The sequence below is a fragment of the Manis pentadactyla genome, chromosome 1 (assembly GCF_030020395.1).
Source record: "Manis pentadactyla isolate mManPen7 chromosome 1, mManPen7.hap1, whole genome shotgun sequence".
NCBI classification, from domain to species: domain Eukaryota; kingdom Metazoa; phylum Chordata; class Mammalia; order Pholidota; family Manidae; genus Manis; species Manis pentadactyla.
In genome coordinates, this window is record NC_080019.1 from 175,169,468 (window position 1) to 175,195,072 (window position 25,605).

General features: G+C 42.4%; 2 protein-coding genes and 1 long non-coding RNA gene across 10 annotated transcripts in view; 1 reads left to right on the top strand and 2 right to left on the bottom strand.

Moving 5' to 3' along the window:
* The window catches only part of POPDC2 (popeye domain containing 2), a 23,715-nt gene extending 12,884 nt beyond the window's left edge, over positions 1-10,831 (bottom strand). For 3 of the 5 annotated variants that reach the window (XM_036883402.2, XM_057502989.1, XM_057503000.1), the window contains exons 1-3: positions 10,117-10,831; positions 5,861-5,969; positions 414-816 (exon numbers count right to left, since the gene is read on the bottom strand). In XM_036883402.2, coding sequence (XP_036739297.1) covers positions 414-816; positions 5,861-5,969; positions 10,117-10,607 — 1,003 coding nt within the window. In that variant the 5' untranslated portion in view covers positions 10,608-10,831. Of the gene's footprint in view, positions 1-271; positions 817-5,860; positions 5,970-10,116 lie in introns of all 5 variants that reach the window. The other 2 variants (XM_036883399.2, XM_036883401.2) reach the window with 2 other exon arrangements.
* LOC130683897 (uncharacterized) overlaps positions 1-18,449 on the top strand; it is a 25,876-nt gene extending 7,427 nt beyond the window's left edge. Inside the window, exons 4-5 of one of the 4 annotated variants that reach the window (XR_008997956.1) lie at positions 7,833-7,886; positions 17,378-18,449. This is a non-coding gene — a long non-coding RNA (uncharacterized LOC130683897). The other 3 variants (XR_008997958.1, XR_008997954.1, XR_008997959.1) reach the window with 3 other exon arrangements.
* Positions 18,230-25,357, bottom strand: LOC118911425 (cytochrome c oxidase copper chaperone). Its single transcript, XM_036883467.2, has 3 exons — positions 25,152-25,357; positions 23,163-23,251; positions 18,230-18,452 (listed from the first exon to the last, which is right to left on the bottom strand). The coding sequence occupies exons 1-2, from the start codon at positions 25,253-25,255 to the stop codon at positions 23,167-23,169; spliced, it is 189 nt and encodes a 62-aa protein (XP_036739362.1). The 5' UTR covers positions 25,256-25,357; the 3' UTR covers positions 18,230-18,452; positions 23,163-23,166.
* Positions 25,358-25,605: the final 248 nt, after the last annotated feature.

Sequence of the window (25,605 nt, forward strand, 5' to 3'; positions counted from 1 at the left end):
ATGCCAAAAATTTAGCAACCGGTGTGCTTGCTCAAAATGTCAATCAGCCTGATTTCCAAAATGCAATTACACTTAATAAGAACTGAGTTATAAAAATCCCCTCAGGCCATGCATGCACCTGGAGTGAGTTGCTCTCTGTATGGTTGGGTTAAGTCCACTTTCTGGGGGTTCTCTGAGAGGACAGGCTCCCTGAAGTGGTTTTTGCCCTTACAAGCCGAGTTTAGGCCAGCTGTTGGCAGGAAGGTGTGGCGGCTGCTTTCTGAGTACTTACACAGGGTCCTGAGCCTGGTGGCCGTGCCCACAGCATTTCTGCCCTCACCTCATGTACTCCCCATCACTCCTATAATCCATGAACGATTCTGATCCTGACACCTCCTCAAAATCCTCCAGCACCAGACTGGTGGAGTCCTCACCCAGGATGCCGCTGTCGGGTCTGGACATCCTGGCCCAGGATGGAGGTGCAGGAGGGTCGGTGGCAGCTGGTCGGGAAGGGGGCATTTGCTGGTCAGATGTGGACCTGGTCTGAGGCGGGAACATGGTTGGCTCATGGATTTCCTCTTCGTCCTTCTCAGACACTGGTCCTGTATTTGGGGCAGCTGGCCCCAGGACGTGATAGAGGCTGGGGAGACGGATGTCAAAACGCAGGCCAAACTTTGCAAAGAGCTTTTCATTGAGCGCGTAGAGCTTCTCTGAGATGTCATAGCCCAGCAGGGCCGAGAAGATGCAGGCGATGTAGCGTTCTTTGGCCAGAAGAAGGTGGAGACGTTTCCGGGGCCAGGAAATGTAGCTACATGCGGTCTCGGCAGTCAGAGTAACCTGAGAGGAGTCAGGAGCAGAGAGTGAAGGCTTTAACTAGAAAAGCTGAGAGGTAAGCTTTCAACCAGAAAATGCTTAGAACAGAGAAACATACAGTTACTTGGCAAATGGCTGTACTTTGATTGAAAAAGCTGTGGGAGCAGCGCCTGCCCCATGGCCTTGCCCAGAGGAGGTCTAGTGAGTGGCTTTCCTTATGTACACTGATATGGGTGCCCTTGTTAGGGACCCTGGGATCAGCCATTCACTCACTGGGCCTTCACCCCCTGGAGCCTCAGTTGACACATCCAGTCTCCTCAGCTCTCATGTCCTATGACCATGGCTGGCATCACTAATGGCTACGGAAGGTTCTGAGTCTGTTCTGAGTCAAGAGGGAAGGAAAGGGGCTTCCTAGCTCCAAAGAAAGGTCAGAATACTTCTGACAGTTTAAGAAGTATTTTTTTTGGAGTAAGGATGCAAAAAGAGTTGGAAAGCTAGAGAAGAGCTTCTGATTAGGTATGCCAAGCTGCAGCAAGTGGACAGAACACTGCTGGGATTCAGGCCCAGGAAGTTGCTGTTGACTGGGCCACTATAAGTAACTAAGCAGACCTAAGGACTAAAGTCAGAGAAAGGGCACAGAGGAAGAGGAACTCTTTAAGGCACAGTGTCAAAGTGGCAGCCCATTCTCCATTTATTGAGTCATCTAGGAATTTCTGAGCATTTACTATGTGCCTGTGGTGCAAAGCTAATTACCCTTCCAGAGTAAATAAACACATGGTGCTTGATAAATCCTTGTTACAACAATAATGAGTGGTAAAGCTAGGGTTCAAATGGAAACCTAAGCAGTTAGAATAGTGAAGGAAAAGGTATAGAATCACACTGTTGTTTATAATCTGATTGGCCATATTACTTTAAAAGTGAGAAGGTCAGCTGAGTTCATGAGGAAGATTTGGGAATAGAGGCAGTGAAAATGATGATGATGATAATAGCTGACATTCATTGAGAAGTGACTGCATTGTGGATTTATGTGGATCGTTCAGTTAAAGGCAGGGTTGACTTTCCAAACATCCTGTATTAGGGATTTTATATAATCCTTTTAAGTCCTGCATTGCCTACCAGATCTCCCACTGCCTCCTCTCTGCTCCGTCCCCTCTGGAGTCCCCACTTCCAGTTCCTCCATTCATTTCCTTCTCTTTGCTTCTCCTCCCTAAACATCAAGACTGAAGTCAGGGCCATAAATTACCTCATCAAGGCCAGAAGCTCTTTCGAGTTCCAGCTTTACCCATTACCAGCTATTGACATCAGACAAATTACTTAATCTCTCTCCGGGTGTTGCCTCATGAGAAAGAATTCTGGAAGTAGTGCTCACAATGTGTCCTTTATTAACAGCTCAGCGAGTGGTTGTCACTAGCTGCCATAGCCTCTCCTTCAGGGGTGCTTATGAAGAATCCCCAAGTAAGTCAGAGGACTGAACACGAAGCTGGTGTCTGTAAGAGCTACTCTGGATGTGAACAATGTCCTTAACACTGAACACAAGACTGTGGACATAATTATGAGCATGCTGTTACTGCTTCCATCTTAAAGTAAATCAAAATGAAAAAATGAAAATCCTTTTTCTTCACTTCACTTCTATGGCTAGCTACCACTCTGCTAATTTGCTCTCCTTTTTAGCAAAACTCCATGAAAAAAAGTTGTCTATACTGACTGCCTCTCACTCTCCTAAATTAATAATGCTTTGTCCCAAGCAGTCCACAAACACTCTTGCTGGTAAGGTCACCTGTGACCTCTAAGTTGTGATGGTTAGTTTTCTGGTGTTCAGCCCATTGATTGCTCCCTCCTCCTGGATACAATTCTTTACTTGCCTCCCTGGATGCCATATTTTCCTGGTACAGTCTCCTAATTTTTCCTTTTCAGCTCCTTTGCTGACTCCAACTTCTAAACACCACAGTATTTCAGGGCTGGTCAGTTCTTGAACCCCTTGTCTACCTATATGCACTAACTTGGTGATCTTGTCCAATCCAGTGGCTTTAAATATCATCTGTATGCCAACAACTCCCAAATTTATGTCTTAAATTCAGAGCTCATTCCTTAATTCCAGACTCAAGTTTCCAACTGCCTATGCAGCATCTCCATTTAAACGTCCACAGATGACACAGTATAATTTATCCAAGACTGAACTTTTCTCTCTATTCAAAAATCAGTCCTACCTGCAGCTTTCCTTATCTCAGTTGATAGCTCCATCCTTCCAGCTGCTCAAGACAAAAGCCTTAGAGACTTGCTTGATCCACTTTCCCTTACACTACATCTAATGCCTTAGGAAATCTTTTTGGCACTATCTAGAAAATATATGCTCTGGCCTTACATGATGTGGTTCCTTATCACCTCTCCAACTTCCTCTCCTGCTATTCTCTCCCCTTCCTCTTCCCTCCTATTCCACACTGGCCTCCTTTCTGTACCTCACACATGCCAGCCCCTCCCACCACAGGGCCTTTGCACTGGCTCTTCCCTCTGTCTAATAATATGCTCTTCCCTCATCTTCACAGAGTTTACATGCCACCTTCCTCACATCTTTGCTCAAATGTCACTTGCTCAACAAAGATTTCCATGACCACTCTATTGAAAATTGCAACTATATTCCCCTTACAGTACTTTATTTTCTTACTAGCAATTATTATCTGTTAACATATTATGTAATTTACTTACTTATTATATCTATGGCTTATTTTTGTCTCTGCTACCAAAATGTAATTTTCATGAAGGCAGGGACCTCCATTTGTTCTGTCCACTGATATATTTCAAGCACTTTTAACAGTGCCTGGTGTATGGTAAATGCTCAATAATAAAGTGAATGAAGGAATCAGATGAACATTACCCATCTTGTATGTTGCAAAACCACCTCCTGTCATTTTGTTCACATTCTGTATAAAATTCTTCCCCAAAGGTCTTCAGGAAACCTGATTATTGATTGGTTCCCATTATATGCACATGTGTGTAATAAAGTGTTGACAAGCTTTTTCTTTAATTCTCAACTCAGAGGTGGTTTGGATGGATTAAATGAGATAACATATGTAAAGAGTTCTTGAACCCAGTAAAACATGGTGCAAATTGGAGAAATAATGAGGATTTCTGTGTGATCTTTCCCATGCTATGCTCTTGGTGGTAATCAGAGGTTCACAGTGCTGAATGGTCAATAAATTCTTATTTAACTGAATTGTTGAGAGGTGGGATGGAATGTTGATTCATCTGTGGGAAACACAAGAATTATGATTTAGGCAGTCTCTGTGGATTGACCTATTAGTCAAGAAACACTGTGTAATTTCAAAAGGCAAGGACAGGATGAACTATCTCACTGAGGACGGCACTTGACATTTGCAAAGAGGAAATGGGACTTAACACAGCCAACAGCAAACATATGGATCACATTGCTCTCAAAGGACGTGCACACTAAAAATATAAATGGGAGGGATATGACGGTATCTACATTCCAGGCTGAGAAGCCATCTGGGGTTACAGCCCTTCCTTTTGAGCATAACTTAAGGGAGGACACCCAGCTTATCGACCACCTGTTTCTTGGTGTCAGTGTCAGAAACAGAGCCTGGTCTGGTTGGCTCTGTACCTGACTCAGCCCTCCCCGGGATCCTTATGGCCCTGAGGGAATTCTCAGAGGAGATTCTGGGACTAGTTGGAAAGGGCATATATGTGTGTGTGGTGGGAAGGAACTCGATCAGAGGGGTCTATGGCTGTTGGCCCTAGCTGTGGAATCAGGATTGCCTCTCAGGTTCTGTCCTCACAAACTCAAGAGTCAGGGTGGGGCCGAAGCAGGCCCAGCCAGGTGGCACTGGCCAGCATGTTGTCTATTCTGGGGTTGGCTCATATGCTAACTTGAGGGACTCCCTGATGGAATTGGTAAGAGACACATGGAACCTGGTACTGGCAAGCTATCTGGAGAGGGGAGTTCCTATAATGTTGTGTGTGTGTGTGAATTCCACTCTCCTGGTGACCTTCCCATTTTAAATAAGAACAGAAATAGTAAAGTGAGACAACTTGGCTTTGCCACTTTCTAGACGAAGACCTTGGGTAAACACTTGATGTTTTGGAGCCTTAGTTTCCTCATCTGTTAAATGGGGTAATAAAAATATCCAACCCAGGGAGCTGTTGTGCGAATCAGTAAGGAAATATAATATGTGGTGCCTGTCCCATGCTAGACATTCAGTAAGTGAAAACTACAAAAAAGGTAGGCAAAAAAGTCTGAAGGGTTGGCAAAGAAGAAAGTAGGGGCCCCACCTTGGAGCATGTATGTGAATGCTCCATGGGGCTGTCAGAGGTACCAACTGAACTTTGCCAAGCAACTCCAGCAAATCTTCATTGAACACCTACTGTCTGTCCTTTGGAGCCTGGGGATAGGGAGAAAGAGGAGCCCAGATTTCTAGCCCAAAGAATTCACTGTGCAGAGATGGAAAGGAAACCAGATGGTTAGAACAGGCGGCAGCGTGTACTCCAGTCAGCATGAGTAAAATAAATAGAAAAGGCATGCACGCAAATAGGAGCTGTGGGCTATGGGGATGGAAGCTGGTAGGTCATCTGGGCAGGCGTCAGAGGAAGTGAGATGAGGCCACAGCCTCATCTAGACTGAGAAAATGCATTTCAGATAGAAAGGACAGTAGGAGGCATGGCATGGCCGTTGCCAAACAATGTGGTGTGCTTAGGGAAGCACAGATAGCTCAGCATCGCGGGAAGGAGCAAAGAGTGGGTGGGAGGAAGGGGCTGGAGATGTGGCTGGATAGGACTGGAGGCTGGGTGTTACGTGGAACATGGCTTTTTACTTGTGGTCACTGGGGTTTTCTGAAAGAGTTTTAAGCACAGAAATGAACATGGGATGACCTATGAGGGTTCAGTACCTCTCTGCACCCCCCACCTCTGCCAGGAGCCCCAGCAGTCTCTCCACAGAAGGAGGTGGTGCTCCCACCCCTCACCTCTTAGTGGCAGTGGTTCAAAGGACAGAGAGGAGAGCGGATACTGGGTGACAGTGGGATGGGGTGGCTGGTGCTGCCAAGGGGCTTCCTATTACCTGGAACACCCCCTCCTCAGAGGGCTGCAGTGATTCCCACTCCGGAGAGTCCATGAATTGGTAAGGAAAGATGTAGTGCAGGAACTGCCCATCCTGGCTCACACGAACCCTGGCAAAGGGAGAGAAGAGACCGTGTGGGAAAAGGGAAGAAAAACCAAGCCTTCGTCAAAGTCTGACTTACATCTTTTTTTCCCTCAGTTAGAAACTATGGATATAATTTGCACCAATCTAAAAAGGCTATTGTAAGGACTAAATGAGAGAACACATATAAAGGTGTTACTATAACATATGTACTGTTTAACTGTAAATAGCTCTCTATATTTTAGCTTTTATTATCTTAAGGGGATGTCATAGAATCCATTTGAGAATCTGATGGAAATGGACCATGCCTTAAATAATTTCATGGCTTTAGTAAGCTCTTCAGAGCTATCCATGTCCTTCATATTAAGGACCTTTCATTAAAATTAGTCACTTTTTCCCCCCAGCTACACAGCACACACGACCTATTAGTGAAGTGAAATCAACTTACTTTGTGACTTACATATTTTTAAATGGAAATGTATTAGATCCAATATGGGCTTTTCCCTCTTTTCCCCAGAAAACTCAAGAGTCTCAGCTTCAACACCTCTTTCTAAAGTGAGATATACCAGGACAGGAGGGGTCTCTTTCAGGCAAAGGTGGCAGATAAAAAGATCTCCAAGGTGCACCCTGCCCATTTGGAAGGAGCTACTGTTTCACTTTTTCTGGAGTTTTATTGGCTAAACAAATATGCATGGAGACCCTCCTGTGTTCCTGGAGGCCTGGGAATGCAGAGATGGATCTGATCTGATCCTTGCCTTTAAGGATTTCACAGTTCAGTGGAAGGCAAAGGCGCTTAATTAACTCGCTGCATGTCAGGGTGTGCTATTGTGGAACAGCAGAAAAGAGGAGAGAGGGGAGGAGGATTGGCCCTCTTCAAGTGGCAGACTTCTCAAACATAACATCTGAGCTGAGCTGTAAAGGATGAATAGGATATTAAGCAGATCAGAATGGAAGATGGACAGACAGCTGGGAAATCCAGTGTGGCAGTCTTTTCCAGGAACTGCTTTTGCCTTTCCTCCATAGTACCAGAGTTTAAGCTGGCCTCCTACATTTCTTTCCCTCCCTTAAAAGTAGGTATAGTCATGTGACTAAGTTCTGGCCAATGGGATAGTAACACTCCAAGTCTTGCTCCTAATGAATCCTAGATACATATGTGTGCATACAAATTACCAAAGATGAGAAGACAGAAGGGGATGTAGGTCTCAAACCAAGCCAAGATGTGGCATCAGGCCATAGTGTCTGATGGCAGAGACACACTTGCTCCTGCACCACCAGGTAATATGTAATATGCATGGACAGCCAGGCAGACTTCCCTGAGTAATGAAAGGGTAAATGAGGAAATGCAGTGCCAGGCTTTCCTACCCCAGGGGGTTCACGTATTCTGTGCCCTCTAGCTGGACCTCTTCCCAATCCCCACCTTCTCCTCAGGTCTCAGCTTCAACATTCCTTCTTCCAGGAAGTCTTGCCTGACCTCCCCAGAAAAGTTAGATCTACCGGTTAGTTATATGCTCCTATGACACTTTGCATTTTTTCTTAGAAATAGTGTATCCATTATTCCTCACTCTGTCAAACATTAATTATTGACTTTCTTCATAAACTGTAAGCCTCATGAGACAAGGACAGTATTTGTCATACTTAACACTGGAGCCCTAGTCCTTAGCCCTCTGAATAAGTATTTTTGGAAGTGGGGAAGGAAAGGAAGGAAGCAAAGAAGGGAAGGAGGGAGGGAGGGAGGGAAGATGGAAGGAAGGATCAAGAAAAATGAACTCGTTTGTGTCACCATAAAAGGGGTCCAAAATCCCAAAGAAAAGCTTCTTGAATAAAGCCAAAAGGACAGCAGGAGAGAATGAGACTGCTACACATATATCAGATCCTCCCATTATCTCCTTAGGCAAGAAATATGGCCAGTCAAGCAAGCCGCAGAGGAATGACAACATCTTAGAGTGTGAGTAACAAATAACGAGCCTGCATGCTTCCCTCAAGCCATTAAATTGGTGTACTATGTCCATCATCACATGAGTCTCCCCTCTCCGTCTCCTGGAGGACAGGAAATTTCCTCCTACACTAAGAGCTTAGACAGTTAGTTGCCTGCTCAGGAGGCAATGTGTGTGGGATGCCATGTTTTGAATTTTATATGAGAGAAACTTTCCAACACTAAGCACAGCTTAATATGGTGATAAGCTTTGAGGAAGCTGCTTGACCTTTCTGAGCCTTAAAAGGGCCTTTATTAAAATAAAACAGAGAGGACGTGTGAGGTTTGAGCAAAGGACTCCGAGGAGAGTCTGCATGGGAGATGAGGAGGGCAGCCCAGAAAGCCCCCGCTTCCTGGCTTGGAGCTCCTGGGAGCTGCTTCAAGGTGCTCGGTGCCTCACCATAACCTCCCTGAGGTCCAGTGGTTCTCATTTAAAACGAGAGCCTGCTCATAGTCTAGAAGCTCTGACTCAGCAAAGCTGAGAAAGGATGACGCTGAAAGAAAACAAAATAAAACTCTTACTCCAAACTTTGAAAAGCAAGAAAAAACAATTGTCTAATTTCTGACTTGGGTCTTTGATGTTAAAGTATACTAGGAAAAGCCCCTCACCCACCTTCACAGGGAAGTGGTCTTGTACAAGTTCATGGTAAATCTATCATAGAAAAGATACCTGATACCTGAACTATATGATAATGAGAATATCCTTCCACAAGCAAGCACCACACAATTGGAGGGAGCGTTCTCCCACCAGTCTCAATTCCGTCCTTTGAACTACCAGGAGCAAATAATTTTGTGGCTCCCATGAATGAGTATGTTTTCTAAATTGCCTTTATTTTAAGCATGGAACTGTAGGTGGTAAACATTTTGGCAATAGTCATAAGGTATTTGTGTTTGCACATGTATTTGTTTACAAGTAATTGCATTTGTTTACACTTCAATTCACTCATAAATGAAATGAAATGTCTCCCTACAAAATCTCATAGCTCATTCAACCCAGAACCTCTGAGTCCAAACAAAATCAACATGTGTAGGCCTAGTACCTTCAACTCCCCCCATTAATACATCAGTAAACATTATTATTGTGGTACCATCACCACCATTGTTAAACTCTTTTTTTCTCCATTCTGTGTTTCTCAGTCTTATCTGGTTTCATTTCTTTTTTTTTCTTGGAATCAGATCCTTCTGATAGGATTACTATCTTATCTTTATTATCACATTCTCCTGGTCTCAGGAAAGCAGGAGAGGAAATTAGGGACAAAGCTTTTGAAATACTGTGCTTGCTTCCACCAGACCATGTATACCAGGCTAAGTTGTTTACTGTTTGATGCTCAGCCCCACATACAAGTCCCTTTAGGGCAGTATCTCCAAGATCCACAACTGCCTACCAGATGTACAGCACCAAGCCCCATGGTGTTTGTTCAGAAGATATCCACCAATGGCCAGCTGTCACACGCAGGCTGATGGGGCATACACTGATCCTGACTAAGACCATCTCTGCGAGTGTCTGGTTGTCAGCCTTAAAAGGAGTCAGCTAGGTGTCCCCACCGAATCCCCAGTGAACCTCTGGTAGGCATCACCTTCTTCCCTCAAGGGCCTGCCCCTAGGCTTACAGTGCTTTGCTTCTTGGTCTGTAAGAATCTCAATAGAACAACTGGGAATGGAAAAGTGGACAAACGGTGTTCCCTGTCTCTACCTGGCTGTATACCGAATGGCTGTACTGTAGAGTCTGTATAGGATATCCCCCAATGCACGTGGAGCTTCATGCCCTGGCTGGAGCAGGGGTTACAGGAAACTCTGTGTTGGCACTGTTCCCTGCACATAATTGGCACTTGGAAAATGTTGAATGCATATGAAAGAAACTAATTAATCTTTTTGGAATGCTCAATAATGTTCATGACACTCTGATGTGTGTGTGTGTGTGTGTAGCCATTTCAAACACAGACTCAGGAAACACCCCAGACCTCCCAAAAGCAAGTGCGCACACAATTCTTCCTGCTCACAAAGAAGCAGCCTCATGATCTAGTTTCCTCCTGGAAAATGTTAAGAAAGAGGAAGCAAACCCATGCATAGAAAACTCTATTTTGGTTTGTTAGACTTGCAACATCCTTCCTTCAGTGGAAGAAGCCACGTAAATGGACAGGCACACACTGGGAAATGAGAAGTGTGGGCTGGGGAAGAAATGCTGGGCAGCATAGGGGCTTACCGGCCAGAGAGCAGCAGGGACAGGCGGTTGATGGGCGTCTCACCCTCCACAGCATAGGTCTGCTCTGTGGCCAGAGTCCAGACCTGCTCCTCACAGCAGTGAATGATCTCCTTGTACACCTGGAGGGGCACCTGCAGGGGTAGGCACAGTGTCCTGTAGAGGAGCTGGAACTGATCAGGGAGGGTATCCCCGTGCAGGCGGTACACCAGGTGAGCCAGCTGGAGCAGGCAGGCCGTTGCCAGCAGGAAGCTCCAGAGGACGACGTCCAGGCCGCAGGCATTGAACCAGCCCCACAGCACACAGCACAGGTAGCCCGGTGCCAGGAAGCCAAAGAGGTAGAAGCATCCATACACCCCACTGCCCCCCATGAAGCCCAGGAGCAAGAAACAGTGGGCCAGATGGTAGACAGCTCCCTCGGGATCCTGCTTCCAGCTAATGCACAGTGCCCCCTGCCAGAGGGGCTGGTCCGCCATGCTGCCGCTGGCACTCATCTTCAGGGCGTCTCAAAGCCTGGCCGGGCTCCACAACTGTCCCCCCATAGGAAAGTCAAAATGGATTGATCTGTCCTCCCAAGTGTCTTCTCACCTCTGACTTCTCACCACCAATGCCCTCTTTCCTGGGAGGAATGCTCCGGCAGCTTTGGGGATGAATGGCAGAACACTGTACACTTCATGGAGAATTTAAAACCTTTTTTCCCTCTCTCTCTCCCTCAGCAAGTGGCTGGCCCTCTCCCCAGGGCTCCCACAAGCTTGCTTGGCTCCGGTTTCACAGGACAGTCTTCACATTTGGCTCTGAGCAGGACCTAAATTGTCCCGAGGAAAAGACTGGACTGTGGGCCTGAAGACCTGAGCAGTGAGGGATGAAGGGGCCACATCCTGCTCCCTGCTGTCCCCAGAAAGAATGAGGAGAGCCCAGCACGGGAGGCACACTTGTGTTCCATTTGGAATGTGTCTCTCTTGGCACCGGAAGAAAGGGTGACCCCAGACGGATACCATGTTTGGAATTGGAATCTAAGAGGGACTGGCAGTGAGAAAAAACAGGCCAGGCACACAGACAGGCTGGCAGAGCACTTAACATACCTCCCCAGGGGACAAGATAAAACCTCCAGGCAAGAGAGGAGGGCAAGGGATAGATAACAAAGGACAAGAGGGCACAGAATTCACTAAAGACCCCAGGCAGGTCAGAGCTCCCCAGGGCCTCTCCTGAGGTAGAAGGACACATCAAAATAGGAAAGCATGGGACTATTATCAGGAAAAAATCCCACCAGTGAACTGGGGAACCCCTGGAAGGTCTTTACTAAGTCACATTATAAATACCACTAAGTATTTATTTGACATCCATTAAAAAAAAAAAGCTAAGCAAAGAAGCTTTTTGAATTCTAAACTGACTTTCTCCTGCTTATATCTGGATCTAGAAGTAGTGAACGCAATGGCAAAGCATTGCTCAGACCACCAGCCCAACTATCCCATTATTTGCAAATTGTAATAACTACTGCCTATTAAATACCTACAAGTGCCAGACCCCGTACACACATATTACTTAATTTCCACACAACTCTCCCAAATAAATATTATTTTCCTTCAAGACCTGAAAGAAACTGAGGTTCAGAGAGGTAACGAGTTCCCACAGGTAGTAAGTGGCAGAGCCAGGATCTGACAACGTCTCAGACTTACTTCTGTGTCCCAAGTAGTCTGCATAGTGAGTGGAAAGAACAGAATTAGATCCATGATTCCCAACCCTGCACTACCCTCTGGAAGCCTGATAATGTCCAAGGAAGTTCTGGATGAACCTGGGGTTTTGGGTCTCCAAGAAAATAAAAACTAGAATATGCAAGCATTAAACTAAGAAATGTCCCTCTGGCTTCCAAATAACTCCTTGATGTTTTCCCTTGCTATTGGTTAGCACTTACTATCATTAAGTGCCCCTGAGCATAGGGTAGGTACATGTAAACTTCCAGAACTATTCAGTTGCCCAATTCACAGGGACTTCGATTATACTGCTGATAACCTAACTAAAATCACTGGGAGATTAGAGATTGTCAAATATGCCAAGGAGTAGAAGTTTTCCACTCAAATATTTACTAAGTGCCTACTACGAGCCAAGCATTTACAGTGATTCCTAAGAGCTTTCACTCTGTCAAGGGAAAGATGCCTCAAAACACAAGGGCAATCCAGTGTGTGAAGCAGTGACTGAGTTAAGTTTAAAGAGAGTGGCAGCCTAGAGGGAAGAGTGGGATAGAGGAAGGAAGACCTAGGCGCTAACACTGGATCTCAAGTGTAGGGGTTGAATTAACCATTGGTTTGAATTAACAAACGTGCATCCTATTCCTTCTTCCTCAAGTTGAAGGTGAAAAATCAGTAGTAAAGGAGCAGAGCTAGCTAGGGCCTGGAGAAGGAAACCCCACCCCACCCCCTGCAATGATTTGTATCCATGATGTCATTTGAGCTGTGGAGTTTGAGGATTTCCATATGCTGCTTTTCTGTCACCTGCCTGCCTCCCAACCAACCCACCCCCGTTAGCAAGCAGCAGCTGCTCATCCCTCCACCTTAGTCATGTTCCCTCTGAGCTGCCAGAGTAGCTGTCCCTGCAGGCTGTGAGCAAGGAAATCAGAAGCACAGCAACAGAGAGGCAACCAAGGCACTGCCCAAGATAGAATTTCAAAGCAGGTCATCTTAGCAAGCCTGACCAAGGGGCTGGCCGTGACCCTTTAAAGAGACAGGCAGACCCACTGACTGTTGTTCCCAGCCGGCCTTCTTTGTCAGTCCACATATGTGCTCATCTGAGCAGAGGTATTAACCTTCATCAAGCAGCCACTGTTTCCTCCTGTCATCCCATGATACCTTTTTTTTTAATGTAAAAAACACATTATGGGACCTGCCCAAGGTTACAGAGCTAGTATGTAAATTAGAACTAGAGCCTAGGTTATTGTGGCTCTAAACTGTATATTCTCTGGGCTGTACCACCTTGCCAGGTACTTTGGGGAGTTTATTGTATCCATACACAGGCCCATTGATTGCTACAGGGGATTTGAGTATGCTGCTGGGCTGGCATCAGGGGATGCATAACCCCACGTGCTGCCTGCCTGATGCTGACGTGGATGCCTGTAGGATAGGACCTTTGACGAGAACACAGCAGTGCAAAGTTGCCTCTTGTTTTTAAATCCAGAAAAGAGGAAAGAAAAACTTGCATGTCAAAATGGTATGTCCTTATAAGGAAATCCACAAACATGGAGGCAAAAGCACAGTAGAAAATATTTGAGGCGGAATAAAAGGAAAGAAACAGAAAGCACATCATTTGTTGAGTTGATTCAATTCAGTAAGTATTTTTTTAGGGCAAAGCATGTGCACCAGGAGCAGGCAATATAAAGATGAATGAGACAATTATCAACACCAAGGAGCTTCTGGTCAGCTGAGGGAGACTGACCCAGAAATAACTGTAATCCACTAAAATAAGTGTCCTCGGGGCTCAAAGGAAAACAGTGATGGGCAAGCAAAGAATGCAGGAAAAAATATCACAGGGAAGGTGACATTTAAGCTGATCTAAAAAGATGAGTAGGTGTTCTCCAGCTAGGGGAGGGCATTCCAGGAAGGGAGAACAGAATGTGATATCAAGTCCAGAAGTAAAACAAAAATGCACGGCATATTCTGGTAACAGAACAGCTTGTTGCAAGGTGAATCCAAGGAAGCAGCAGGACAGGGGGCAGGAGAGGCAGGTTGGGGCCAGGTGGCTAACCTGCCTCTTTAAATGCGGTCCTGAACCAGCACTGGTCTACCAACTGCTACTGGCCCATGATAAGGATAGAAATGGAGAGCATTTAGACATTTTCATAGCATTTTGACAGAGAAAATTACAGCCTTTAAACTTAATAAGACTTATGGCTTGTAGACTGTTTTTTTTAAGTGTGGGTTTAAAATTTTCATTTTCCTAGTATTGGTCTGTGAAAAAATTAAAGTGATTCTTTACCACATAGAGTTTGAGAAACACTGGGGTTGGGATTAAAGCTTTCCTAATACAGATATTAAAATAGAACAGGGGCATGATTTTGGGCTTTGGACACATACTGCCAAGTTCATCTAATGCACACACTATTGGCTGCCTATCCTAAGGCCATTCCCCACTTTTGCTTAGTTTATGGAACTTTGCTCGGGTGGTATGTAAGGAAGGTGAGCTTCTGTCCCAGCTGCCTGAGCTTGAAATAAGACTAAAGTGAAGCACAATATCCCATCCCCCTTGATGGCAACTAGTTTAAGGGTAAGCATATGACCAATGAAATGTAAGAGGAAGTACATGTGGGAACTTCTGGGAAAAAGTATACCTGCTAACAGAGACAGTAAAGAGGCCTCTACATTTCATCCTAGTTTTAATACAATTGGGAAATGATGAAATGCTTGAAGATACCATAGTGTCAAGCTACATATGACTACGGATGATAAGGATAAAAACAGAAAAATAGAACAAACCTCAGTTCTTAAAAGTACCACTGAGCCATTGTCTGAAATCTGGAACTTTGAATCTCTAGACTTATTATATTTACAAATTATATTTACTGCTTAAGCCACTGTAGTTAGGAGTTCTGGTACTTGTGGAGTTGAACGCATCCAGATTCAGATCTTCCTAAAGGTCTCCATAAGGACTAGTCTTCAAGAAATAGTTCTCTCTGAACATCTGCTGATCGTCTTTGTCTATGACAACTGAATATCAGACAACTATTATGTTCAACAAATAATTTTCTCTCAAAAGTTTAAGCAAACCAAAGAGGGAATTGCTCCTCTTAACTCAATGTGGCCATTCAGTATGACTGGTGAACAAGATGGTTTAGTGGAAAATTGGTCCCCTATTCAGTATCTGTTTACCTCTTCCTCCTTGTAAAACAATTAAATTTTGTTCTGGTATCTAAACTACACATGGATCCAAAAGGGAATCCTGTTTAAGCCTAAGGCATTCTGTTGAAAACTATTATTGGTCCATAAAGAATACACAACCTACTCAATCATATGAAAAAAAAAAGGTGGACTTAATGACTTAGGAATGGTTACTATCCGGCTGGACTTGAATAAGAAAGCATGATTGGTTTCATCAGTCCTGGAAGAGAGAGGTCTCAGATAAAAATAACTCGGGTCTTAGGTGGCATTATTGGAACTATGGTATTATTGCATCTAGAGCTTGCTCTCACTCTGGACTTTTGGTCGTGTGAGTTTTCCTTATGAGAATTTTTTTACTTGCTTTCAAAACCACCATCACCAATGCAGCTGAACTACCACCTAGCAGTTTTTAATAGCTAAAGAAACACTGGATCATCACACATGCCCTCCTTTTAGGAAAGCATCTTGGAATATTGACTATAGCACTGAGTATTTATCTTTATATTTTTATAGTTTATATACATATGTCCACTAGATTTATGTTCTTTGAGAGCAGGGTCCATTGTCTTCCTAATCTTTGTTCATTACTTAGCACATAGTTGACACACAGTAGGGTCCTCAGTAAATGTGGAGTCAGATTCTCGAGGACACAATGTCTCATTCACGCATCAACACTCAACACCGAGGGCAGTTTCCTGCAACTAACAGACCTTCGCTAAATATGTACTGAATGAATAAATGAATTTATAACTTTGAATATGTGATGTTTATATTAGACAACTGGCACAGGAAGGAACATTGGACTTTAAGATTCACATCCAGCTCACCAGCCATTTGACCACAGTTTCCTTAACCACTCTGAGTGCTCATATTCACCTGTAAAGCGGGATTAGTTTGTTTCTTCATCAGCCTCACATGGTAGCTGCAGAAGGCACGGTTATCCTAAGGTAGGCCCTTCCTAAGGACAAGGTCCTGTTCTCATCAACCTGCAAGTAAACCTTTCAAGGTTAAACAAAGGGACTAATTAGAACAGTGTGGAGTTTCAGAATTATTGTGAATAGCAGGGCATTCAAAATATATGTCAGAATGTGGTGGTTACCTGTTAGGAAAGTTCTTCATTTTTCAAATACTGTGGTGGCATCTTTTACTATTATTAGTACCAAAATGGTACAATCTTTGTGAAGGCTTAAGCACTAGGGAAAGCTGGGTAGAGGGTCTTGTGAGATATATTTTTGACTATAGCAGATGTTAAGAAGGGTGCTTTAGTTCCTTTACAAATCAGTTGAGCACTATCAAATTAGCAAAGGTTGAAAGTATTAGACTTATTAGGAGTTTAGGGAAATAGGGACCCTCAGATACTAAGGTGCAGATGGGTAAACCCACCCCTTTCTAGAGATCAGTCAGGCAATACTCAGCCAAAGCCTGAAAGCACACACAGCTCCTGGCCCAGCCTCGGGTAAGTGACCAGTAAAGGACATTTGTAAGGACTTTCCTATGAAACTTCCATTGCAGTGTTACTATGGAGTAGCCTAAAAAAAAAAAAAAGTAAAGAGTAAAAAGTGTGTACTCATGCATAACAAGATAAATGACAAGGTCACCAAAGGGTGGTCCTATGGTAGACTAGGATTTCAGGTGATTTCGTTTCTTCCTTATACCTTTCCATAAAACCAACAAAACAAAATACAGAAAAAACAAAACAAAACAAATAATGTAGGTTATCTGCTATATCTTGTTTAAGACAGACACCTAGTTCCTAGAATGTTATTGGACATAGAGCGGGTAGTCTATAAACATTTGTTTAATGAATAAATGTACAAACAATAGGGAATAGGTTACATTATGGTGAACCACAACATGGATTTATATATAGCTAATACAAGTCATGTTGTGGAACTATACTCACAAATGATAAAAGATATTAAGGGGAAAAAAGCAATTAATGCATGATCTCATTAAAAATATGTATCACAGAAAAATCATGTTTTAAAAATGTATAAAAGCAGAAGAAAAGTCTGGAACAGCATGTCAGAAGTTCTTATTGGGTGATAAGGTTACAGATTTTTTTTTCCTTTTTGCTGCCCCAAACAGCATCAGGATAACCATCTGCCAGAGATCTGTACTGAGTGAGAAGTTGGTTCATCTCTGTCTTGGGAGTGTAAGATTCTATTCTTCATCTAGAATAATGCTCTGAAAACTATTAAGTGCTTACTAAAATAAAAGTATTATATCCAAACAAATAGTGAAGTGAAAATATGAATACAGAATCAAAGAATTAGAGAAAGTAAATAACACTGAATGCTAGATACTATACCAAATGCATTATATACCTCATTTTAATTAGGACTCACGATCCTGTAGGTTAGCTATTAATACTATACCTGCCTATTTTTTTCTTTCAGATGAGAAAAGGAGACCCAAGGTTTTGGCTTGCCTGTCACACAGCCAGCTGTTCAACCTAAGTCTATCATACTTCAAAGCCATGCTCTTAAATTAACTAGAAGGAATCCTAAGGAATAATTTAATTCAGCTCATTTAAAAAAAAAAGAGGCAATTTTCCCACCACAGAAAGTGATATGAAGTTTATAATCTCACGTATGTTCCTGTTATCTTTTGTTGCTGAGATTTGAAATTCAATTTACTTAAAGGTAGAATATGACCAACTGCTTCATATGACCAACTGCTTCATTAGTCCAACAGCTAAAACGACCACAATGGGGTTGCTACATTAAGTGAGCGACACTCTATTGTCCTATTCCAGGTATCACTACAGCACAGCACTAAGCATGTCATTAGTGACCTCTTTGTAGCAATCCAGCCTCTGGCCTGAGCCAGCTCCTCATTAATAAGAGACAACTGTCTGGGCCATAAGCATTCAACTTACACTCTTATTCTATCCTAAAATACAACTAGCCATCTACAGATCAGTTATGCCAAGTAGCTGAGATTTGCCAAGCCAATGCACCCTAACATCATCTAAAATCTAAGCAAAATTATTTTCTCCAAAGAGAGAACCAGTAAAAAACAACAATTTAAAGCATTAAGACTGGAGGCTTGTCCAGCGCTTGCCTTTAAGAAAGTTAAAAATAAAAAACAAAACCTTAAATGGCTACTACACTCATTCTGAATTGGTAAAGGGTTATTTCCTACTTCCGTTGCACTTCATTTTAGAGGTTTCAGTGGATGAGAGGGTGTCTGCTTTCTCCTTACAACAAATACCCAGAGTTCCCAGAGTGATACAAGAACACAAGAAATAATAGTACAAGATTTGTTTATTTGAAGCAAAATAAATGCTGTATGAGGATGTGAGGAACACAAAAAGAAACACACCTGAAGATATCTGACCAGGGATATTTTCCTTTTTTTAAAAAATAAATTACAAATGCTTTTTCCATTTATTAAAGTTCACTGAAGAATTTCCAAAATTTTTTAATGTTCTTCATTCTTCAGGAATTATTCATTCACAGAGCAGACCACCTACAGAAGAAGATAAATTTTAGAAAGTCAGATTTTAAACATCGTAACAGACCTATGAAGCTAAGGAATTAAGACCACTAGAAATGAATGCCTCAGCCAAGTACTACTAATTGCCATATTATGCTAAACCACCATGAAATAAAAGATCTACATTTTTTAATTCTACTTTTGTCTAAAAACATGACTGAGACTTTTCAATCCATTCACTGCTTAATCTTTAGAAGTCTTTGTTGAAATAAAAACTATGTGTGCGTGTGTGTGTTTGTGTATGTACATATGTGTGTGTATATATATATTCCCCCTACCCCCCATCAAAGTATCTTCCCCAAAAGGCTCAGGCAGTTTATTTTTACACATACTGCGGAGAAGAGACTTGCAAACCTCCTTGGTGGTTCAAGTGTGTTTGGCAAAGATCCACCGAGTGGATGGCAGAAGGTCAGCTCTGTACACAAGGTACTTCCTGTGGAAAGTTACTCACTTAATAAGGGGAACCTTTCTGAAATCTACTTGGAAAGATCAAAAAGGGAGAGTAGCACAGGATAGGGTTGCTGGTTTAGTCAGTCAGTATCAGGCTTCTCTCCAAACAGTCCTTATGCTCCCCCTACCCACAGTCCCTAACCCAGCAGACACAGAACAAAGCTAAAAGGTGCCTAGGCGATCTGGGCTAGCCATCTCTTCAAATCTAATGCAAGTGCTTCCCTCATCCAGCTATTACCCTGCATTTGTTTAGAAAAGACAAGCTTCATCAACAATACATCTAAACTCTCTTTCCTAAAAGCTTAAAGGAAGAATACAATTGCGGAAAGGTTTGGGCAGGAAAGATAACCCAAAATGAAATGAAGCCATTCGGGATTTCAACAGTCCATAGCATTACTACCTCTTTCTACTGACTCTCAGCAGGGACTATCTGCTGAGAGCCTCTTTATATGTAATATCTCTGTGCATAAAGTCCTTGACAGAAGAAACCCTATCTTTTCTAACGCAACACTTTTTAGGTTTTTTATTTTGTATTTATTTTTTATTTTTTTATTAGGGTGTCAATGCTATACAATCTTATGAAGATTTCATATAAGCAACATTGTGGTTCACCCATATTATCAAGTCCTCCCTCCCATAATCATTTTTTAGGGTTTTAAACAATGTGTATTGAATGAGTAAATGTTTGAATAGCAAAAATTACCCTTTCCCTGGATTTTCTTGGGGTTATATTTTCATACATAACCAATTACTTGTGTGTGCTGAAAGTCAGCACATTTATGCATATTATAACCAACTATTTATTCAGTTAAACTTAATAAATACTGAGTGCACCACTGCTCAGTGCTAATGTTTTAATTTCTTTCAATGATTTTAGCCTACAAACTGGGATCTCCAGGTTCCTTCTGACTTCTTAAGGCAGAAAGATACTTGCTGCCATTTCCTCTTTACATTTCTAAGCAGGTTCTAGGTTCCTCTACTTCTCTTTCAGTAAAAGTAGTTATAAGATAGAAGAGAGTGTCTAAAGTCACCACCATCACTTCCTACTTTTCCTTAGTAGTTTTCAAGTCTCTGCCAATGCTATTATTAAACAATTTATATTTAGCTTTATCTCTGTGTCTTCTCAGCTTAAGCCAGTAGTTCTTAAAGAGGGGTGCATGTAAAAACTATCTAGGAGTTTCTGCATCAACAGGAGCAAATCTGAGCCCAGGCATGTGAATTTACCTCCAGTTGAATGTAGCCACTTTTATATTAAGTTCCAATCTACTGAATTCAAGGTACAATTAAGAACTCTTATTTAAGAAACATTAAAGTCTTCAAAGGCTTTTTCAATTACTAAGAAGATCTAAATTTGCAAAATATTTTTCCTTTGAAGCTATCCTCAGAAACATGTGGTCTAATCATCTAACAGATATCAATTTAATTAACTTCATCTTATAACAGTGCAAGTAATAGTGTTGGATTTTACCCTACAGCCAACAACCTGGTTACTGAGTTATATACACCTATGCATTTCAACAATACGTCTGTCTAACTAGCACTATAATAAAGTTTTAGGATTGAAGAGCAAGACTATATGCAATCTTAAAAATGAGTATGTTGGAAATAAAATCTCATTAAGTGCAAGGAGTAAAGTATTTTAAATGTCTGTGATTTGGAGAACATAAAAAACTTGGCCTCTAGTTTTAATTCCACCACCTGTCCACCTTTAACTAGGGCAAGCCTTTTTTGACTTCACCGTTCCTCCACTTCTCTGTGGAGGATGGGGCAACAGAACACCAGGGACCAAGGGAGATCCAAATAGCTATTCCTCTTCCAAAAGTATTATTAAACTGAAAAATGAAACATGACATTTTGAAATCTTAGGCCCTGAGCAACGTGGATTCACATTGTTCGTCTAGTAACCAGGATTCAAAAATACATAAACAGGTCATATATTCAACACATCTCAATTCCACGACTGCTATCCACAGCTCACCAGATTTGAGCTATTCCATTCTGGTTTCTACTTGACAGTTTACAAACCCTATTCATACATATATTATTTAATCACAACAACTCAATGAAGTAGTTTGGTCATGTATTATTATCTTTCCTTTATACATGAGGAAACTTAGGTTCAGAAAGTTAAGGACTTGCCCAAGACCATACAGTTAAACAACAGGTCTTCTAAGTCCAAAGCTCTTGATTTTTCTTTTACACATAAATGAAGTACACAGGAATAACTCTCACGCTATCCCAATAATATAAAGAAAACCATCTTCTGGTCCTTGTGACTATTGCTACTTACAACAACTGTACCACTTACGTGGTCCATATGAAGTCCAAGAGAAGCTTTTGATACTCCTAAAATTAGTATTTTTTTAAAATCACCATTTTTATCAAGGCAGGCTTGGCCCTAGCCAACAGTTTACAAAACAGTCAAGAGAGTTAGACTGTGAACAAGGAAAGCATGTACAAATGTTGAAATTTCATGTCTTTAAAAATAATCAATGGTTATACTTATACTTTTTAAGAACACCCCCCCCACATACCCAAATTTCCATCTTGCAAAATGATTTACTATGGGATTTCTTTAAACAACCACATAATCTAAAAGCCACTTAACTGTATCATGTATATATAGAGTATATATACCACACCATATATAAAAATCATACATTATGGTTCTCTTTTTATAAATGGAAAAAGTGAAATCCAGAGAGGATTAATGTCTTGATGAACACTAAATGTAGCTGAAGTAAAACACATGCTAAACTAGACATCAGGAGAACCAAAATTAAGCCTCAGGACTTTCAGCCTAGATTGTTCTCCACTACACAATGATACTGCTAATCAGCTCGGAACAGGTTTCTTATCCCTCCTTTTTTACAGTTCAGTGAGGAAGACTGGCCATATGTGAAATTCCGAAGAGGCAGGAAAGAGGTGAAAGAGAAAGAAGCCAGGCTCTCTATTATTGTTGGTATGTGGATTTGGCATTATCGCTCAGCTATTACTAAGTTAGAAGTGGTGGTGTGATGTGGATGTTAGGGAGGTTGGTGGTACAAAGCAGTGGGAGTCCGCCTGGAGACACAGGTCCCAGTTCTGACCTGCTGACCCTCCTCCAGAGTCATTTTATACATATAGGTCTTAGTTTCCTCATTTATTCATTTAATTAACAATCTTCCATTGAGTACCTACTATGTGCCAGGTATTGCTCTAGGTCCTAGAGATAGGACCTATTCCTATTTTCTGAATTTACATTCTAGTTGGGGTAAAGCAATGCAAATGAAAAATAAATACATAATATGCAGGCAATAGTTTTAAGAGTAGAGTAGCCACTAGCCACATGCTGCTATTAAAATTAAATAAAACTAAAAATTCAGTTCCTCAGTTTTACTAGCCGCATTTCAAGAGCTCAATAGCCACATATGGCTGGTGGCTCCCCCACTGGTGGGCAGGTACAGAACACTTTCACTGTCACAGAACGTTCTACTGCACAGTGCTGGGATGCAGCAATGTGGAAGGGATGCTGTTCTAGATGGAGGGTTGAGGGAAAGCCTCTCATTAAGGGGACCTTTGAACAGAGGCCTGAATGAAGGGACAGAGGGAGTTTAGTTGCTATCTGAAGGAAGAGCTTTCAAACAAAAGAAAATCAGCTATTTGTGGTACTGCTGCATGCACATCATTTAAGGTCCCTTTCAACATTAAAATCTGGATTCAAAGTTCTTGAAAACTTGGTGTGAGGTTTTAGTTCTATTAGAGTAAGTATGGTACACCAGAAATAGCAACAATTCCATTTTTGTTTTGTTTTGCAGAAAGCAATGCTTCCACGTGCAGCCTACTCCCTGCTTAAAAACACTTACTAAAGAACCACAGCATTAGAAGTAATGATTAGAGACCATTTTCCTTTTAGTTTCGTTAAGTCAGACAACTGAATGTTTTGAACTTCCTAAGCCATCAATCCTTTGGACTCTAACATAACTCTAAAGGCTTTTGTCAAGCCCTTTCTGGAAAATTAAATTCATCCCTTCCCAAATTCATTAAATGGCTCTCAATTTATCAGCATGATTTACATTCCTATATTAGGAACTGGAAAGTTTTTTTAGTGATACTTAAACATGTTACATTAACCAGGTGAATTACCTTTCAGACAGAATGTTGCCCAGTAATGGCTAAATCTGTACATCAATACACAAAATTGAAGCAATAAGCCTATGTATTGCCTTCCCAAACAGAAAGTACCATGCTCACCATTTCATATCTTAAATCCCAGGGCTCTCATGCACTCCTTGTGGGCCTCAATTAGGTGTCCACAGTGCTCTTCTCCTTTTTCAATGATACTACAAAACAAAATGTATTTGTTACCTAACAAAGTGAGCATTAATCACATTAGTAGTAAATAAGCATATGTAATAGGAATGGGTCTGATGGAATATAGTTGGGAGTTTTTAAAAAAATGTTATTACAGCAATGGCTTTGATTTTACTGGCTCTTGTTATACTTCCATGCCCAAGAAATGTTACAGAGATAGCTAAATTTTTGGGAGAATATGATTAGAAGAAATAATTATGAATATTAACCATTGCCTCTAGTCCATATCCAAGGAATACTACTGCTCTATAATGAAATAATCTCACTGAATAAAACATTTACATTAAATGAAGGAGAGAAGAGCTTAATTCTTTGCCTGCTATCAAAGAGGAATTACATTTTTTATTCTGCTCAAATACACCTAAATAAATCTACATCTAATCACAAGACACCAACAACATAAACAGAAAGATATGGCAGCCAAGAGCAACCTGATGAGCCCCTTTCATGGTGCTTGAAAAATGTTTTATTTGTAAAATTCACAAAGTAAAAACTAGGACCACACAGCTTTATTTGTAGGGCCTGAAAATGTAATTTCAGCAAAGAATCAAGCTGAATTCAATTTCAAGAAAAAAGTGGTTCCTGACTATAGATATTTGGGGAGAAGCCGTACTGGTCTGAGCCAATGGATGCAAAAGCAATTTTATAAAGGGTAGGTTCTCCTTCCATCTAAATCCTACACATCCTTCAGTAGCTCAAGGGCTACCTGCAAACAGGAGCAACTGCCTGGGATAGTGAGCTCCTTATGAAAATAACAGCATTCCTTGATGACTTACTGAATGCTGTAAATACTGTGCAAGGCTCATGATGTGGCCTATATCATTAACCGTTACAGTAACCTTGAAGGCAGATACTTTAATTAGGTCCATTTTCCAGACATCTGAGACAGATGTTAAATAATCAAGGTCAAAAGGATTCAAACCTTGGCTCTGGATCTCAAGTACCACAGGATCTGAAGGTTCAGTACCTCTTACTGTTACTATGGAAGCAATTTCAGTATCAGATTGTAGTCTTTCAATTCTCCCTGCAGTAGTATTTGCAAATACTGAGTATTAATAAAAAGTACGGAGCTCCTCCTATTACCCCACTATGCCACTCCTGATCACTTTCTATGTGAGGACAAAAAGGGGTGGGTGGGAGAGGTGCACATTCACATTACCCGAGGATTCCCTCTAATGACATTTGAAACTATAAAAAGAACTAGTATAGTTCTGTATAATAGAGAAATAGAGACTGTACAAAATGAGAAATAAACCTTTTGTGGATTGATGGTAATCTAGATGTACTATTCTGAACACTATAATGTCACCTACTCCCAGACTGGTTGATTTTTTAAGTTATCTACCTAAAAAGGGGGTGGAGCATAAGGGGAACTCTTCAGTTCTGCAGGAGATGTACCCTGTGTCCTACTATGTATGTCTAAATTCGGGGAGAGATTACCAGCAAACTTTTACTCTTTGGTCTTGCCAATCTTCTAGCATAGCCCAAACCACGTGGTATAGCAATCACTGCGATATGTGTCCATTAACTTTAAGCTCCTTTAGATCAAGCAGCATCTTTATCTGTTTCTAAGCCCTCAGCCCTAAGGCAGTGCTTGAGACGTAAAAGACGACCAAAAACCCTTTGATGGAAGGCATGAGGGGGCGAAGCGAGCCGGGGTCAACCTGACCGCTCTCCGGTCCCTTCGCCGGGGCCCCGGGCTGAGCTCTGGCCTCGGCCCGCAGCCTACTGCCAAGTCTACTGGGCCCCATAACCCTGAATTGCGCCGCACAGCGACGCTAGGGCCAGAGTCCCAGCGCTGCGGAGCGCGGAGGCACCGGAAGGCGGCGCGAGGGGCTACCGGCCGCCCATCCCCGGTTGCGCACTGACCACGCATCGCGCGCCTTCTTGGTCTCCGGGCAGGCGCAGCAGGGCTTCAGAGGCTTCTTCTGCGACTCAGAAGGCGCAGGGCTTGCGGCCACCAGACCCGGCATCTCTCGCGCCGAAAGCAGCCACTAGCACAGACACCCGGAACTCTCCTAACCTCCGCAAACGCCGGCTCGCCCGCAGTCACTTCCGGCAGTACTGCTTAGAAGACCGGAAGTACTGCCTTTCTCACACCGACGGGGGGAGAAAAGTGGGAGGGCGCAAGGATAAAAAGGGAGCGTCAGCGGAAGCGGCTAAATTAAGGCTTTAAGGGAGGGCGCCTCATGGGCGAAGGCGCAGAAAGATCAGGTGACTGAGCTCCCAGTATATAAATAAACTTGAGGAGGGATCAAAGGATGAATAAGGGCAGTCATCTTAACAGAAATTAATGGAGGGTGGTAGGGTGCAGAACTACGTA

What these genes read in the sequence shown, in the direction of transcription:
- LOC118911425 (XM_036883467.2), bottom strand. Translation starts at nt 25,255, where the DNA reads ATGCCGGGTCTGGTGGCCGCAAGCCCTGCGCCTTCTGAGTCGCAGAAG. An exon ending in AAGAAGGCGCGCGATGCGTG is followed by an intron (nt 23,252 to 25,151) that starts GTCAGTGCGCAA and finishes TTTGTTTTGTAG; the next exon opens with TATCATTGAAAAAGGAGAAG.